Below are 16,169 nucleotides of genomic sequence, written 5' to 3'. Positions count from 1 at the left end.
GAAATACTATAAATAAATGTTTTAGTGTCCCAGATTTTATTGTTTAGATGCCGTTTAATCTTAAACTTTATTGCAATTTAATTTCCAGTGACTTGTTGTAACTGCGCCAGATGTTTTCTTCTAAACTCACATTGTACTGATGTGTTTTTTGAACGATGCTGATAAATTGAATATAAATTAAAAATAAAACAATGCTACTGTTTCCTTGTTCTCTCCCTGAACTGTAATCTGACTAAGCAGGAAGTACAATACATTTTCCTGAATCAGGTGACAAATATGAGGAGTCATAGTTCTTTAGTTGATGCTTGAAATATAATCTGTCTGGTGTTAATGTGTATGGTGTAATTGTGCAACTTTCTAAAAATGCGGCTACAGCATGCAGATGCAGAGCGTGGGCCAGATCTTAAATGGATCTCACCAGCCCTGGCGCCATTTTCTGCTTCTGGTAACCTCCTGCCTTTGAGTCTGAATTAATCGCCTGATGCATCTAATCATTGCCTCAATTCATGTTTTCAAATAAATCATTATTTATTAGAAATTCCGACTCAACTCATAGCAGAAATAGTAGGAAAAAAAAATTTCATTCTGATTTAAACGAAAACAAATTCTTTCCTCTGCAGTGGATTTCACCCAAAAAAATACAGATTTCTGAAAGATGAAATGAATTAAAAGATATATATATATATATATATTTCAGCAGCACATACAAGCCAGTGAAAATAATCAAAAGAAAAAGAAACAAAGTCAGTCACTATCATTTACCTTGTTGTATAGTGTTGATAGGATGCCAGTAGATTTCCGGACACTACACTGCATACAGACAAACATTTATAAGCTCGTTCACATATACGAGCAATTTATGACAGTAAATTCACCTACCTGTATGATCTTGGGAGGTGAGAGGAAATCAAAAAACCCTGAGGAAACCAATACAGAAACGGGGAGAACATGTTCACACACTGGTCTCTGGAGCTGAGAGGTTTTTTATGAAAGGACAACACAGTCACTTTTACTTGTTTTGTTCATTTTTGGGGGAAATTAACAACTTTGAAGACAATTCAGAACATAAAATCTTTGTCATTATTCTGAAACCTTTCACAGCATCTGAATTCTCAAAAGCTGCCCTGAAACACTGCAAGGGATAAAACTGAAGCACTCCACCTTCAGCAACAGCAGCACCTGATCCTAATGAAGGATGCGATGGTGAGAGTTACAGAGCGGTGCCGCCCTCTGCTGGTCATTATATGGAGCTGCAAGAAAGAGATTGATCCGTTTAACTGACTGAAGATTAAGGGATCGGAATTCAAAATCTTTTAAGTGAGTCAGATCATCTGGCACAGCAACAAAGGTCGACTCATCAATAAGAATCGACTCGAACAAAGATACGATTCGACACAGGTTATCATTCTTCTTTGGCCAACTATGGCTGAAATTGTGCTCACCAAGCAGAGTTGATTCACCAGTTACAGTTATTTTACTCGGCTACCAAAAGGATCTTCCACATTTTAATAAACTATGCATTTTTGTTTTACTCTTTCCTGTTTATTTATGGCTGAAAACTACACGCGAGTCAGATCATTTGGCTCATCAATAGGAGTCGACTCAAAAAGAATCGACTCTGTCAGTAGTCAAACTGCTCACTGCATTATTATTATTATTATTATATTTTTTTTTATTTAAACCGTACACATGAATAAATTTACGAAACCAGTCGTAGTTCTTTGTTAACTTTGGCTGAAATGTCAAATCCTACTTGTGTAACAAAGAATAACACCTTACTCAGATGAAAACTATGTGGCGGAGAAGCAAGAGACATTCAAGTGAGATTTTCAAAGACATAACATTTTTTGACTTTTAAATAAATAAATAAATGAATGAATGAATGAATGAATAAATAAATAAATGAATGAATGAATGAATGAATGAATGAATAAATAAATAAACAAACAAACCGAAGTCATGTGGAAGAACTCAAGATTTTGTTTATTCGATTGTTTTTTTTTTTTAACTTTAATCCTGAATGCACTGAGTATACTCAGTTTTCTGAGTCAAAGTCACTTTGAAAGAAAGCTTCTACCGAAAGAAATAAATATAAACATTAATATTAGTCGACTACACACAGAAAAAACAATTGGTGACCTGCTTTGTTTCAGCTTCAGCATTTTTTAAAATAACCTCTACACTGGAAAACAGAATCAGAAGAAACTTTAAATAATGCTAAATCATAAATATGCTACTTGATGAACGTTTAAGATGTTCAACAACAACAGAAACAGAGAAATTAAATAGCTCTCTGATGCAAACAGAGGGAGTGACCTATTCTGGAGTGACCTTAACCACAGAGAGTTGAGTTTGTGGAGTCGTACTGTCCGGTAATTTGACCTCAGAGACGTTGAGAAAGAGATTAAAACAGGCTACAGTTTCTGGATGAGAATTGACGAGGCTCCGCCCCCGCCGTTGCAGATACCCGCCAGGCCGTATTGCCCAGGCTGCAGATGGTGCACCATGTGTCCCACTATCCTCGTTCCTGACATTCTGAGGGGAAAAAACAAAAACACATGAATTAGGAAACAAAGTACAGGTATGAACCTATATATATATTATATATTATACCTATATATATATATATATATATATATATATATATATATATATATATATATATATATATATATATATATATATATATATATACACATATATACATACATACATACATACATACATACATACATACACACACACACATATATATACACACCTATATATATATGAATTAAATCGGATTCTGTTAACGATCCTTACCCGATTGGGTGGCCGAGAGACACTGCACCACCGTTGATGTTCACTTTGCTGGGGTCGATGTCCAGCATCTTAATGTTGGCCAGAACAACTACACTGAAGGCCTCATTTATTTCCCACATGGCCACGTCCTCCTTCTTTACACCGGCAGCGCTGAGCACCTACACCACAACACCGTTCAATACTGAAATCGCTCAGAAACTCATCAGATAAACAAACAGCGGCTCACCTTGGGCACAGCGAAAGCTGGAGCAATTGGGAAGTCGATTGGAGCCACAGCAGCATCGGCAAATGCTAAGAAATAAATAGTTACGTTTAATTAAGAAATGCAGAGCAGTTATATCACTTTTTCATTTAAAATGCATGTAATCTCTCACCTACAATCCTTGCCAGTGGTGTGACGTTAAGTCTCTTTGCCGCGTCTGCCGTCATGAGGACTACCGCAGCCGCGCCGTCGTTCAGAGTGCTAGCGTTGGCTGCTGTCACTGTGCCTGTGAGTCATATACACACAGAGAATAAATTACTACGTTTGGTCTGGTATCTGTTCATATGTCCGTTTTCTGGAGTGCTTATCCGAGACAAGGTCACATGTAACCTGGAGTATATCCTATCCCAGGGGACTCAACCTTTCACACACTATAAACGATTTAGAGATGATGTCTTTTGAACTCTGAGAGGAAACTCTTGAAGCATGGGCAGAAGATACAAACTCTACACATACACCTGCTTTTCAAGGTGTGTTATTAAGAAAGGGAAAACTGTCTGAATTTCTTATTTAGTCAAGATATTCCTCTAAATGTTGGACATTTATACGTCTTGATAACAGCACTATGGGGGGGATCTACTAAAGCAATCTAGTCTCAGTATAATCTATTTAAGATTCGCTTCGCTTAATTCCGTATAAAAATAGAGTTTTGTTTTTCCAGGCTGTTATGAATTTTACTTCCTCTACCAAAGCTCTTAGATGCTCAAGGACATGTTAGTGATAAAGTAATAGCACCTTACTGTTCCCTTTAAGTAGCTGCAGAGGAGCACACCTAATGTGAAACACTAACAAATTCATCGATTTTAAAATTTTTAATTTATCTGATGCAAAAAGAGAATGAGATTATACCGTTCTCTTTCTGGAAGACAGCCTTCAGTTTGGGCACTTTGCTAAAATCCACCTTCCTCCACTCTTCATCCTCCTTCACAACAACATCTGGCTTGCCTGCATGAAAACGCTTAATGTTAAACAGTTCACAGAAACCAGGTTCCTTAAAGGTGCGGTCTGCAATTTTTCTAAGTGTGATAATCACATGACGACCACAAACACTTAGACAAAACAGGGTTTGTTGGTGGCATTTCAGACTTTTGTAAGTATTTTTCAGGCTCTGAAATAAGTGCCTTAGCGCCACCTCAAGCCACTGAGCTGAACTCTGAACTGCATTTTTCCTCTAAGGAATGTCCGAGAATTATGTAGTATAGCTTTAAAAGGTTGGTTGTGATTGTAGTTCACTTTTTAAGGCTCACAATGATTTCAAACAAAATTACAAACTGCACCTTTAATGTCATTCCAAGCCTCTGACTGAATGTATATGAAAGAATCATTACAGTTTCGTCCACTTTGTGGTTCAGTAATAAGCAGTCAGAGACCTCTTTGTGGGATGCTCACTGGAACCACCTCTTTAGCTAGGATGCCTGACTCCCATGCTGCCTTGCTGCGCGTGTACGAGTTAATGGCGAAGGCGTCCTGCTCCTCTCGGGAAATGCTGCTTTTCTTGGCCGTGTTTTCTGCACAGTTTCCCTGAACACGGGGGAACACAGAAGTTATGAAAGAGAAATATGAAGTTAACCTCAATGCTATTCTTAAAGCAGGAAGGAGACTACCATGTGGAATTTGTTGTAGACGTCAGTAAGGCCGTCCTTCACGATGAGGTCCTCCATCTTCACCCCGCCATAAGGAGGTGCCTCTCTCGCCATCACGTAAGGAACCTGGGACATGCTCTCCATGCCTCCTGCCACCATCACGTCCTAAAAATAACATTAATGATTTAGTATTTTGATCAAAACGATTTTCGTCTGTAGCAACCGTCAAGGAGCTACATAGGCCAAGAGGAAGTGGCTATATTTCAAGGGTTTAATATAAACAATGGTTTTGACTGATACCTGGTGTCCACACATCAGACTCTGTGCAGCCATCATGATGGACTTCATGCCTGATGCACAGACTTTGTTTACTGTCGTCGCTGGTGTGGAGAGAGGCAGGCCTGCAAGGTGAAGAGCCAAAAAGAAAAATCATATTTTGTGGATTCTCCCTCTCAAAATATCTCTCAGAAACCTTTCTATCAATGAAGATTTATAAGGTTCATAAGGTTCTATCAGGGTTTTGAAAAATTGTCAAAAAATATTGTTATTAAACTGTTAATGAGAGTTTATCTGCTTTGTTTGTTGAGGATCCAAAATTTACAGCTCATCCTAAAATCACAGAAAAAGCATACAATTCCAACATCTTCGAATCTGTCTACTTCTGAATAATGTTGCTGTTGCATGAGATTAAACCAAGACAAGGCTGTACAGAATTCAAGGATTTGCAGTATGTGTGCGTTTGTCAGCTGCCCTTTTGTACCACAGTCGTACCGGCGCCTAGAAGAGCTTGTCGCGTTGGAGCTTGTCCTTCACCTGCCTGCAGCACGTTACCCATGTACACCTCTTTCACCTCCTCCAGTGGGATTCCTGCAAGCAGCAGACCAAACATTTCCACCTCAGGCTACTCTATACAGCTTCATACGTATCATTATCATACATACAAACATTAGGCAACACTTGTCCTATTATTCTTTCAGTGAAAATAATCAGGTGTTAGATTTCAGTAGGTGTTTACCTGCCCGCTCGATCGCTCCTTTAATGGCAATGGAGCCCAGTTTGGTAGCAGGAAGTGAAGAGAGGCTGCCTTTAAATGACCCCATAGGGGTGCGGGCTGCACTGACAATAACAACTTCCTATTGGGGTGCAAAAATATAATGTTTTTTTGATTAACAGCTGTTTTATACAGAGAGGAAGATAAAAGGTCTGGTTCTGTGACCTGTTTTTGCACAAAAACAAAGTCTGAACCTAATTATTTTGTTAAATTTCATGACAATTAACTCAAAACTATCCATAACAGCAAAATATGTGCTGATTTTAACTTTAAAAAACGCCATACGTCACTTCCGTACAAAAATTAACAAAAATCATTACCAGAAGTACAAAATACATATACATATATATTTTTTTCTTGCCAATACACCTTTACGGTTTGACACTGTGTTGCCATGGTAATAAAATGCAGCCATTTGATTGGACAGTCATTTCAAGACAGGGATTTTTTTTTTAAATCAGGGATTTTCGCATTAAAAAAACACAAGCATTAATAATTAATATATATACAGATTTATATCCATCAACTCACATTGAGAGTCGGGCGTGAGGTGTAGGTCCTGGACACATATTTGTGTGCCTGTAAAGAAATGACATTTTTTGATGCAAACATGTTTATTTATTAAATGGTAATTTAGTAACACAACAAAAATCAGTAATACAAAGCTACAAGTGAAATATAACCTCTTTTTTCCTTTTAGAAAGCTAGAGGCCTGTAGCTGTTTTCAGACACGGGCTGCACCTAAAAACCGCACTTTCGTGCACACGTAGTGCACTTCATAATCGTGCACACGCCTTTTCTCCCACTGCGTATGAAGTGCACTTCAATTGAAACACAGCGCCGTTTGGGATACAGCCCCGGCTACTGCTCGTACTGTGGAGGAATAAACCACCATGCTAGCTGGTTATACATTGCTTTGTTGACTCAAGGGGGCTAAAGGAAAGTTCAGAAATCGACTGAACATATAACTGCGGTTTAATTTTTTTACTTACCAGCCTTCGACAGAGCTGAGTACGAGTGCTAAGGAGTGACATCGCGGCGAGAAAGCAAGTTTCACCTTCACCTCGGGAGAAAAAACGCTTTCGGAGAGCACAGCCAATCATATTGGGAGGTGTGGCTGCGTCACGCCTCCTCATAAGAACTGTGGGTAGTGTAGTTTAATTTGTAATTGGGCTTTGTAGTCATACAAATTCGTGTGTGTGTGTGTTTAAATAATTTATGTTGGGATAATTAGAAAAAGAGACCTCTGAGAGTTCACAAGAAATTTTATTTATTTATTTTTATTGTTTTTTTGTTACTTACAGAGAGTTTTATTTAAAAAAAGAGTTTAGTTTAGAGTATGTACAGTGTGTAATATTTAGAAACAAAAAATCGTTAGAAAAATTGCTTTCAAAATAAATTACTCATGTCTATTTTCTCATGTCTAGTTTCTACATTTCCGGACTTATTTTTTCTGGCCCCGCCCATGTAGGAACGCAGCTACTTGACCCCGCCCCTTTTCATCAAGACATGCCAAAAACGTCTGAAATGCTGCCTAAATTTCTACTCTATAAACACAAGGGCGTATTCTGTAACTTATTATAGTGTGTTCTGTTAAATGTTTTATATTGTGGCAATTTGTTTAGTAGCAGTCCAGCCATCCGTAATTCAGCAGCACACGATTCACGCTTCTGTAGCTGTATTTGTATTCCGTTTGTCTGGCTCCGTCAGAGAAATACAGGAAACCTGCATAGAAATTATAATAATAATAAAAAAAAAAACTTACAATAAACTTAATTGTACACACATTCATTAAATAATACTTTTTTAAAATCCCTGTAAAATGCCTTGAAACGCGCCTGTTTAGACAATATGTTGACATAATTTCTATTGAATACCAGAAGTCAAGTCGGGGCGCATCCACTGGGTCCTCCCCTTTTTTCCATAACCACTAGCGTTTAGCTTTAGTGGTGTAGAGTTGTTGAGATTTGTGCTTCCATCTAACCACCCTACCCCATAGTCCAGATGTGTGAAGCATATTAGCGATATTTTCACATTCAGAGTGGGCACAGTACTTGTTATACATTCCTTGATAAGAACCACGAGTGCGATCGTCAGTGGTGCACATACTTTTGCTCATACCGTGTGTGTATGCTTACCGTAGTTTTCAAAAGCAGCATCCACTTTGGAGCCAATACCTGGGAAATCTGTTTTAATGGATTTTGGAAAACCAGCGTCCATTTCTCCAGAGAGTTCATCAAAGCTGAAAAAAAAAACCAATAACACATTTAAAAAAAAGTACAATTAATTTTTCTTCCTCTTCTTCTTCTTATTATTAAATAATCCATTTTTTTTAGAATTAATTATCCTTCATGTGAAATTCTAATTACTACTACTATTAAAAATAAAAATAATAATATTAATAATAATATTTTAATATTCAATCTAAAATATATCCAAAATTCTGTTATTTATTTATTTATTTATTTATTTATTTATTGTTCTATTTATTATTACCTCCAAAATTTATCCCCAGTAAAGAACAGTGTGCGTCTCGTGGATTCCACGTGCACTGCAGCGTCAATCTTCATGACTGATGCAGGAAAGCCAAACTGTGAAATTTGCTTGGGATATCCGGGTAAAACGGAGGTTGCTGTCACACCCCAGTAGTCCTGACCTGTGTGGTGACACACACACATTTACACTCTATGAATATCTCCTGTGTGAATACCGGAATGTTTAAGGTGTGAGAGATTGAAATCCAAACCTTTGAAAAAGTAACTGATGCCTTTTCCTTTGAGATTATAAGCTGCATCCACAGATGTGATGGAAGGCCACGTGGATCTGATTAGAGTCTGGGGAATATCTTTCATCAGGCTGTTTTTCTTCCAGTAATAGCTTGTAAGAAAGAAAGATTTATCTATCAAGAGATGAACCGGAGTGAGGAAAATATAAAATGAAAATCCAAGAAACACTTTCATAAACATGTAATGCTGCCTTACTCATTCTTGAAGAAGTAAAGCTCGTTTTTTATGTTGGTTGCAGCATCGAACACTAAGTCCCGGTTGCATGGCTCTGGTGGATTGGGTTGGGGTTGTGAAGTTGGTTGTGGACATGTGCACTCGCACTTACCACCACCTCCACCATTACGTGCACCATAGAGCGCCTGGATTCCTTGTTTATCATCCAGAGGCAGCTGGTATCCCTGAGTGTTGACGTATTTGTATGTAGGGTACATGAGAGCCGAGGAATCTTGTGAGTGATCCAGTCCTAGAGCGTGGCCGAACTCATGTGCAGCCACCAGGAGTAGGTTTATACCTGAAGCACAACATGTTTAAACATTTTAATGTATTGTACATCTGTGGATATGAGAAAACCCCTACAGCAGACAGTTTATAGCATTTTCAAGTACTCATTTCCATTAGAAATGCTATTTATTTATTTATCTTTATTTATATATCTATGTGCTGTACCTGCTGAGCTCAGAGTCCATTTCTCATCCTCATCGAAGTGTGTATCACCTCCTTCATTAGCACCAGGAGACATGGCGTGAGCCAGAACTTTACCCGGCCCATCAAACGGGTGAAAATCTCCATGATCTGAAGAAACAAAACACATCAAACATCATGAATTTGTCCTAAACCACACCGTGTTCACTGCATAGACCAAGAATTATTTAGGAGTGCCTGAGATTTGCTTAGATATCAATACAAAATGATGGACTGGCAAAACAGTGCACTAGGAAATAGTGTATGTGTGTGTGTGTGTTGCTGTTTTGGAGAACACCTAGCACACCCACTTCTGGCTTTGAAGAGAATCATGATGTCGGCCGTGCCGCTGTAGATCTGCTTAAAGTCGAGCGGAGTGACGTCGCTGTACAGTTTGAATGCCTGAGCAATTGTGTCATCCACTTCCCTCTGGCTCAAATCTGGTGTGTACTCGGTTATTCTGAAATTTGAACATTGTAGACAGTGTAAAATAATATGATTGTCTAAGAATTTGTTTTTAGGGAACAGCAGTGAATGAAATCAGAAACACCATCATCAACCAATGGAATCTTTCAAATGCAGATGTCCCTCAAGACTAAAAGCAGCCACTCTTTGATCTAACCATGCTTGGAGAAATGCTTTCTGCCCTATGTTGTGTACATGAGCTAACAGCTGTTGCTTTAATTGACAGCAGAGAGCAGAATAAGTTTGCAAAAATCATAACCTACTTATTCCATCAGAAGTACCTGTACGTGATGGTCTGCTTATGCCACCTGGGTTTGCCATAGAAATGTCCGTAATTGGAAACATCAGAAACACCGCAGCGTGGCTTCTTCATCACCTCAATGGTGTCTGTGTCTAGCTTTCCTGTCACCTGAAGCCCAAAAAACTCCTGCATTTTCTTCAGGGTAGTTTCAAAATCCTGCATGTTGACTTGACTCATGTGGATGGACGAAGCGCTGGAATCCGAGTAGAACTCTTTTAGATATTCCTGAAGAAACAAGACACAAAATCAACCAGGTAAAACTGAGCTTCAATCAATTGAAATATATTGGAAATATCCATAACTGTGTACCTCAGCTTTCTTCTGATCGTCTTTGGACATCGCAGGAGCTCCGCTGCAAAGCGACAGACATGCTGTGAGCGCCAGCACGAGAACAGCCGTGTCCTTCATCTCCAAGCTCTCTTCTTCTGGTGTCCTGGGTGGATGATTTATATCTGCAGTATCCACCCACACCCACCCTCTCCTGCATAGCCATTCGCTCTAACCTTTCCCAAAAGCAGAGTTAAACTTTGGAAGAGATCAATAATGTCCCTAATCAGGACAAACAAAAAAGGGGGACCGGTTCTGTCCTCATTAGAGAATGTGATAAAAACAGTGTTTATAATTCTTCTAAAAGGATATAGACCAGTCTTAGAACCTCCAATTCTGTGTGTGGACCCTGAAAAGTGTTATCTAGATCCCTTCAAGTCCGTGAACTATTCCATGCAAGAAATCTTCAAGGAACCAAAGAACCCCTTGAAGAACCCTGTTTAAGAGTCTGTGGTTGATTTGTGCAGGTAAGAGCAGGCTCATGTTCTCTGTTCTATGTGATTGGGTGATTTTTCTCTTTTCTATAATGATTTACAATGATTTTTTAACTTTTAGCATTTTTATTGCCTTAATTTAGTCAAATAAAGGTTTTATGAGGATGCTTTCAGCCCTAGATGTTAATTTATCAGTCCTTTACTAAAGTGTGTGTAAATGTTTGCATTCGCTAAACTGAACTGAAAATTTATATCAGATTTAAATTTCATGAATGCATCTAGTGAAGTACCAAGAATGTTCAGAAGTGAGCTCAATCACAAAATTTCTCACAATTTATAAGAAATAACCTGAACTGACTAGGTCAATAGGTGGGATTAGAGGTCATCCTGAAGGAAATCGAACCTCACAATAGCAATGATAGCAAAGCAATAGCAAAGATTTCAGTTTTGATCTCTAGGTAATGGTTCTTAAAGATGGACAAGAAGCCCATATAGAAATGTAAATGAGCACATGAAGTTTAAGCAATGTGTAAATGACCCGATAAAGCATGCTATATGTCTTTACATTGAGGCTGTAAGTAGTGAATTGATGTAAGAGATCAAAAAAACATACACTGTACATGTGGGACACAAGGTCCTGGGATTCTGGAATATCTATATTTGAAAAACATGTTATAAAGTATACGGTTGTTGGTAAAGTCGTAATTTATGCACTGGTGGCTGCAGCAAAAGGAATGTATCTTCATCTCCATCTCACTAAATATTTACATACAGGCTCAAATACTGTCCTGTTGACTCAAGGGGACAAAAGCAAAATAGTCATTGATTGAACTTGGACACACTTTACTTTTTCCATTCACCCTGAGAAAAAAACCCAAACAACAAACAAAAAATGCTGTCAGAGAGCAAGCTCCGCTGTGTCACACCTCAGCACAAGTATTGTGGGTAGTGTGTGTGTGTGTGTGTGCGTGTGTGTGTATAAAGATCTTAAAAAGGTTTTGGAATGCTTAAAATGATATGTGCTAGTATTTTATTTTGATTTACAGAAGATGAAATAGCTTAGTTTAGAGTTGTAGTATATACTTTGTAGGTATTCTGTTGAAGACAGTAGAATATTTCAGTGCATTATGGAAAATAATAGTGCACAATGCTTTTGAAATATAAAATGACAAAAACCCAAATATTGCACACTGGTTATTATGGTGTGATTTCAGACATCACGGAGAAGAACTGAAAATTGCATACTGCTCCTTTAAGTCTAGCTCAGGGGTAGGCTAGTTCGGTCCTGGAGAGCCGCAGTCCTGCAGATTTCAGCTCCAACCCTAATCAAACACACCTGAACAAGCTAATCAAGGTATTCAGGATTACTAAGGCTACAGTTTTTTTTCAGGGCTGGAGCTGAAATCTGCAGGACTGCGGCTCTCTAGGGCCGAACTTGCCTACCCCTGGTCTAGCTGCTTTTATGAAAATTATAATAAAAAAAATCCTCATTTTGCTCATACATCCTGGCAGGCATGAATAAAAATCTATAGATGCTCAGTAATGAAATAATCAGTAATATTGAAATCAAACGTAAGATTTTTCACTCATGACATTTTGCTCAATAGCAATTCAGCCATCCGTAATTCAGCAGTACACGATTCACACTTCTGCTGCTGTATTTGTATTCTGTTTGTCTGGCTCCATCAGAGAAATACAGGAAACCTGCAAAGTGAAAAGAACATGATGGAAAAAAAAAATCAATATGTACATGAATCTGTGTTTGTATAAATGAAAACATGCATGTGATCCAAATGATCCTTTAGATTTTAACGTGTATTTATACCGTAGTTTTCAAAAGCAGCGTCCACTTTGGAGCCGATTCCAGGGAAATCAACGTAAATGGGTTTGGGGAAACCGGTGTCCATCTTTCCAGTGTTCTCATTAAAGCTGACCAAAATATATTAGATTGAATTAACTTAAAAAAAATGGCTTAGATGCTTTTTATTATTATTATTATTATTATTATTATTATTATTATTATTATTATTATTATTATTATTATTAATAATAATAATAATAATAATAATAATAATAATTTTAAAATTGTGTTTGTATTCAATCTAAAACACATCCAAAAATATACCTAAAATTCTATTTATTATTACCTCCAATATTTATCCCCAGTAAAAAACAGTGTGCGTCTTGTGGATGCCACGTGCACTGCAGCGTCGATCTTTGTGACCAATGGCCGAAAGCCAAAATGTAAAATGTTCTTCGGATATCCGGGTAAAACGGAGGTTGCTGTCACAGCCCAGTAGTTCTGACCTGCACAGTGACACACACACACATTTACACTCCGTGAGTGTCTGCTGTGTGAATACTGGAATGTTTAAGGTGTGAGAGATAGAAATCCAAACCTTTGAAAAAGTAACTGATGCCTTTTCCTTTTAGCTCATAAGCTGCATCCACAGATGTGATGGAAGGCCACGTGGATCTGATTAGAGTCTGGGGAATATCTTTCATCCGGCTGCTTTTCTTCCAGTAATAGCTTGTAAGAAAGAAAGATCAAGTTTATCTATCTATCTCTCTAAATTTCTACAGTCAACTCCAGAAATTCTTTACTTCAGATAAAAAGAGTACATTTTTTTCACATAGAAATTTGTTTTCAATAATCTTTTCTCTTAATAAAAACATGACAAAATTATTGACACCCATAAACAATGTTTTAAATAGATCCAAATAGTGTGGACTGACCTAATTGCAGCTTTATGGAAAATTAAGTGTATTACACTTACAAAAGAAACCTTGATTACCTCTGTCAGGAGGTAAGGATTTACCATGATAGTGTCCTCAAATATATATCCAAATCTTAATGTCCACATATTTAATAACTGAAATGATCACACATTGCATGTTATTCATCATTATGAAGGGTGCCAATACTTTTGTTGACTGTAGCTATATCTACCAGTCTATTTGTCCAGTTCTTATACTATAAAAAGGAGTGAAGTTAAATTAAGAACTAAAAAAAAAGACAGATTAATGGTGTCTTACTTATTTTTGAAGAAGTAAAGTTCGTTTCTTATGCTGGTTGCAGCATCAAACACTAAGTCACGACTGCACCGTGCTGGTGGTTTTGCTCCTGGTTGTGGATTTGGTTGAGGCTGTGGTTTGGGTTGTGGTTGAGGATTTGGGGTTTGACGAGCACCTTGGGGATTGAGCAAAAGGAAATTGTAAGAATGTATTAAACACTGTATTGATATTCCTCATCCTGACTACTGTTACACGCACCATAGAGCGCCTGGATTCCTTGTTTATCATCCAGAGGCAGCTGGTATCCCTGAGTGTTGACGTATTTGTATGTAGGGTACATGAGAGCCGAGGAATCTTGTGAGTGATCCAGTCCTAGAGCGTGGCCGAACTCATGTGCAGCCACCAGGAGCAGGTTTATACCTGAAGCACAACATGTTTAAACATTTTAATGTATCGTACATCTGTGGATATGAGAAAACCCCTACAGCAGACAGTTTATAGCATTTTCAAGTACTCATTTCCATTAGAAATGCTATTTATTTATTTATCTTTATTTATATATCTATGTGCTGTACCTGCTGAGCTCAGAGTCCATTTCTCATCCTCATCGAAGTGTGTATCACCTCCTTCATTAGCACCAGGAGACATGGCGTGAGCCAGAACTTTACCCGGCCCATCAAACGGGTGAAAATCTCCATGATCTGAAAAAAAAAGAACATATTTTACATTATGAAAATGTGTTTTTTTTTCTCAAACACCTGGTCCAGTTGGTATTTCAGGAGTATTAAGGACATCAGTACAAAATGGACTCCTAAAGACACCCAATACACCCACTTCTGGCTTTGAAGAGAATCATGATGTCGGCCGTGCCGCTGTAGATCTGCTTAAAGCTGAGTGGAGTGACGTCGCTGTAAAGCTTGAACGCCTGAGCAATCGTGGCATCTACTTCCCTCTGACTCAGATCTGGCGTGTACTCGGTTATTCTGAAATAATGAATAAAATAATATTTAAACCAATTTCATACTCATATTTGTCTCCTCACCCTGCATTCACTAATTTAGGTAACTGATGCCTAATGCGTGATACCTTTAAAAACATTTACAGACAAATTCATCTTTTGAAAATGCTTCTCATGAGGAATCCTGAGGAATGGTTCAAGCTTATCATTTGTTTTTGTGACTTTAAAGTGTTAAAGAATTGATCACAGCGGATGTCTCACTGAGTTTGACATAGTTGCCTCAGCTCCTCTTGTATTCATGCTATCATCATGAAACAGCAAATCATTAATAGTAAGCTGTAACATCATCAGACTTCTTTATCATGTGTGCTTTAATATCAAAATATATCCACATATTACCTGTATGTGATAGTCTGCTTATCCCACTTGGGCTTGCCGTTGAAATGTCCGAAGTTGGAAACATCGGAAACACCGCAGCGTGGCTTCTTCATCACCTCAATGGTGTTGGTGTCTAGCTTGCCCGTCACTTGGAGTCCAAAAAACTCCTGCATTTTTTTCAGGACAGACTCAAAGTCCTGTACTTTTACTCGTCTCCCACTGATGGACGGAGTGCTGGGATTCGAGTAGAACTGCTTCAAATATTCCTAAAGAAACAAGACACAAAGTCATCAAAGCATGAAGCAGAGTAGCATTTTTAGCTATGGACTTAATAGAAAAAAAGTACAAGCGACTATAATAGATTATTAAAAACAGCCAGTTTACCTCAGCTTTCTCCTGATCTGCTTCGGATGTTGCAGGAGCTCCACTGCAAAGCGGCAGACACGCTGCGAGCATCAGCACGAGAATGGTTGTGTCCCCCATCTTCAAGCTCTCTTCCACTGGAGTCCTGGAGGGATGATGATGAGTTTATATCTGCTCTATCCACCCACTCCCACCCTCTTATTTACGATCAATCTGTTTACCCTTTCCTGAAAGCAGAGCAGTATTCAGAGATAGAGAGGCAAATCATGTCTTGACAAGCCCAGAAACATAATGCATGTGGGGTTTTTAGTCTTGTCACGCAGATAGAAGAAGCCCCTGCACATGTAAACAGGTGATGTCATTGATATGGAACATGAGATTAAAGATAAATGGATATGAACATATTTCAAAACATATATAGATATATTTGTTTATTACAGAGTGAAATAAGGAAAATTTCCCAGACATCTTAATACTCTTAGATAAAAGGTCAAATCAGAAAATATAGAAGGTGACACCTGGACAATGTTTGGTTTATTTAATTATGCAAAAGTTATTGCTCTGTACTCAGGACACAAACTGATAGGTGTAAAAGCTCTACATGGCTAGGTTTACATTCAAGGGGTTCAAATCCCAGCCTTCACCATCGTAACTCTCTGCTAATTTCTACTTCAAGCTCTTTTTAATAAGAAAAAGCTACTGAGGTTGTTTTTTTTAAATGAGCAGTCTTGTTCAGAGGTAACTACATGACTTGCATGTC

At 38.1% G+C, this 16,169-nt stretch overlaps 2 protein-coding genes across 2 annotated transcripts; both read right to left on the bottom strand.

Annotated features, from left to right (window-relative positions):
* Window positions 1–1,964: 1,964 nt before the first annotated feature.
* On the bottom strand, window positions 1,965–6,979 carry acat1 (acetyl-CoA acetyltransferase 1). The gene is made up of 12 exons (XM_058411624.1): window positions 6,694–6,979; window positions 6,233–6,280; window positions 5,666–5,783; window positions 5,422–5,517; window positions 4,951–5,051; window positions 4,672–4,815; window positions 4,438–4,588; window positions 3,917–4,012; window positions 3,180–3,293; window positions 3,032–3,096; window positions 2,806–2,963; window positions 1,965–2,535 (listed from the first exon to the last, which is right to left on the bottom strand). Exons 1-12 carry the CDS (start codon window positions 6,835–6,837, stop codon window positions 2,415–2,417), a joined length of 1,356 nt encoding a protein of 451 aa, XP_058267607.1. The 5' UTR covers window positions 6,838–6,979; the 3' UTR covers window positions 1,965–2,414.
* On the bottom strand, window positions 6,949–15,645 carry LOC131367145 (uncharacterized). Its single transcript, XM_058412407.1, has 20 exons — window positions 15,431–15,645; window positions 15,068–15,312; window positions 14,545–14,693; window positions 14,286–14,411; window positions 13,969–14,130; window positions 13,732–13,885; window positions 13,095–13,225; window positions 12,843–13,002; window positions 12,521–12,624; window positions 12,304–12,399; window positions 11,309–11,349; window positions 10,244–10,432; window positions 9,915–10,159; window positions 9,480–9,628; window positions 9,154–9,279; window positions 8,683–8,998; window positions 8,448–8,578; window positions 8,198–8,357; window positions 7,840–7,943; window positions 6,949–7,426 (listed from the first exon to the last, which is right to left on the bottom strand). Exons 1-20 carry the CDS (start codon window positions 15,527–15,529, stop codon window positions 7,323–7,325), a joined length of 2,991 nt encoding a protein of 996 aa, XP_058268390.1. The 5' UTR covers window positions 15,530–15,645; the 3' UTR covers window positions 6,949–7,322.
* Between the last annotated feature and the right edge of the window lie 524 nt (window positions 15,646–16,169).

Source organism: Hemibagrus wyckioides, linkage group LG16 (genome assembly GCF_019097595.1).
Source record: "Hemibagrus wyckioides isolate EC202008001 linkage group LG16, SWU_Hwy_1.0, whole genome shotgun sequence".
NCBI lineage: Eukaryota > Metazoa > Chordata > Actinopteri > Siluriformes > Bagridae > Hemibagrus > Hemibagrus wyckioides.
Note: the sequence above shows the minus strand (reverse complement) of the source record. Positions and strands in the feature narration are given on the sequence as shown.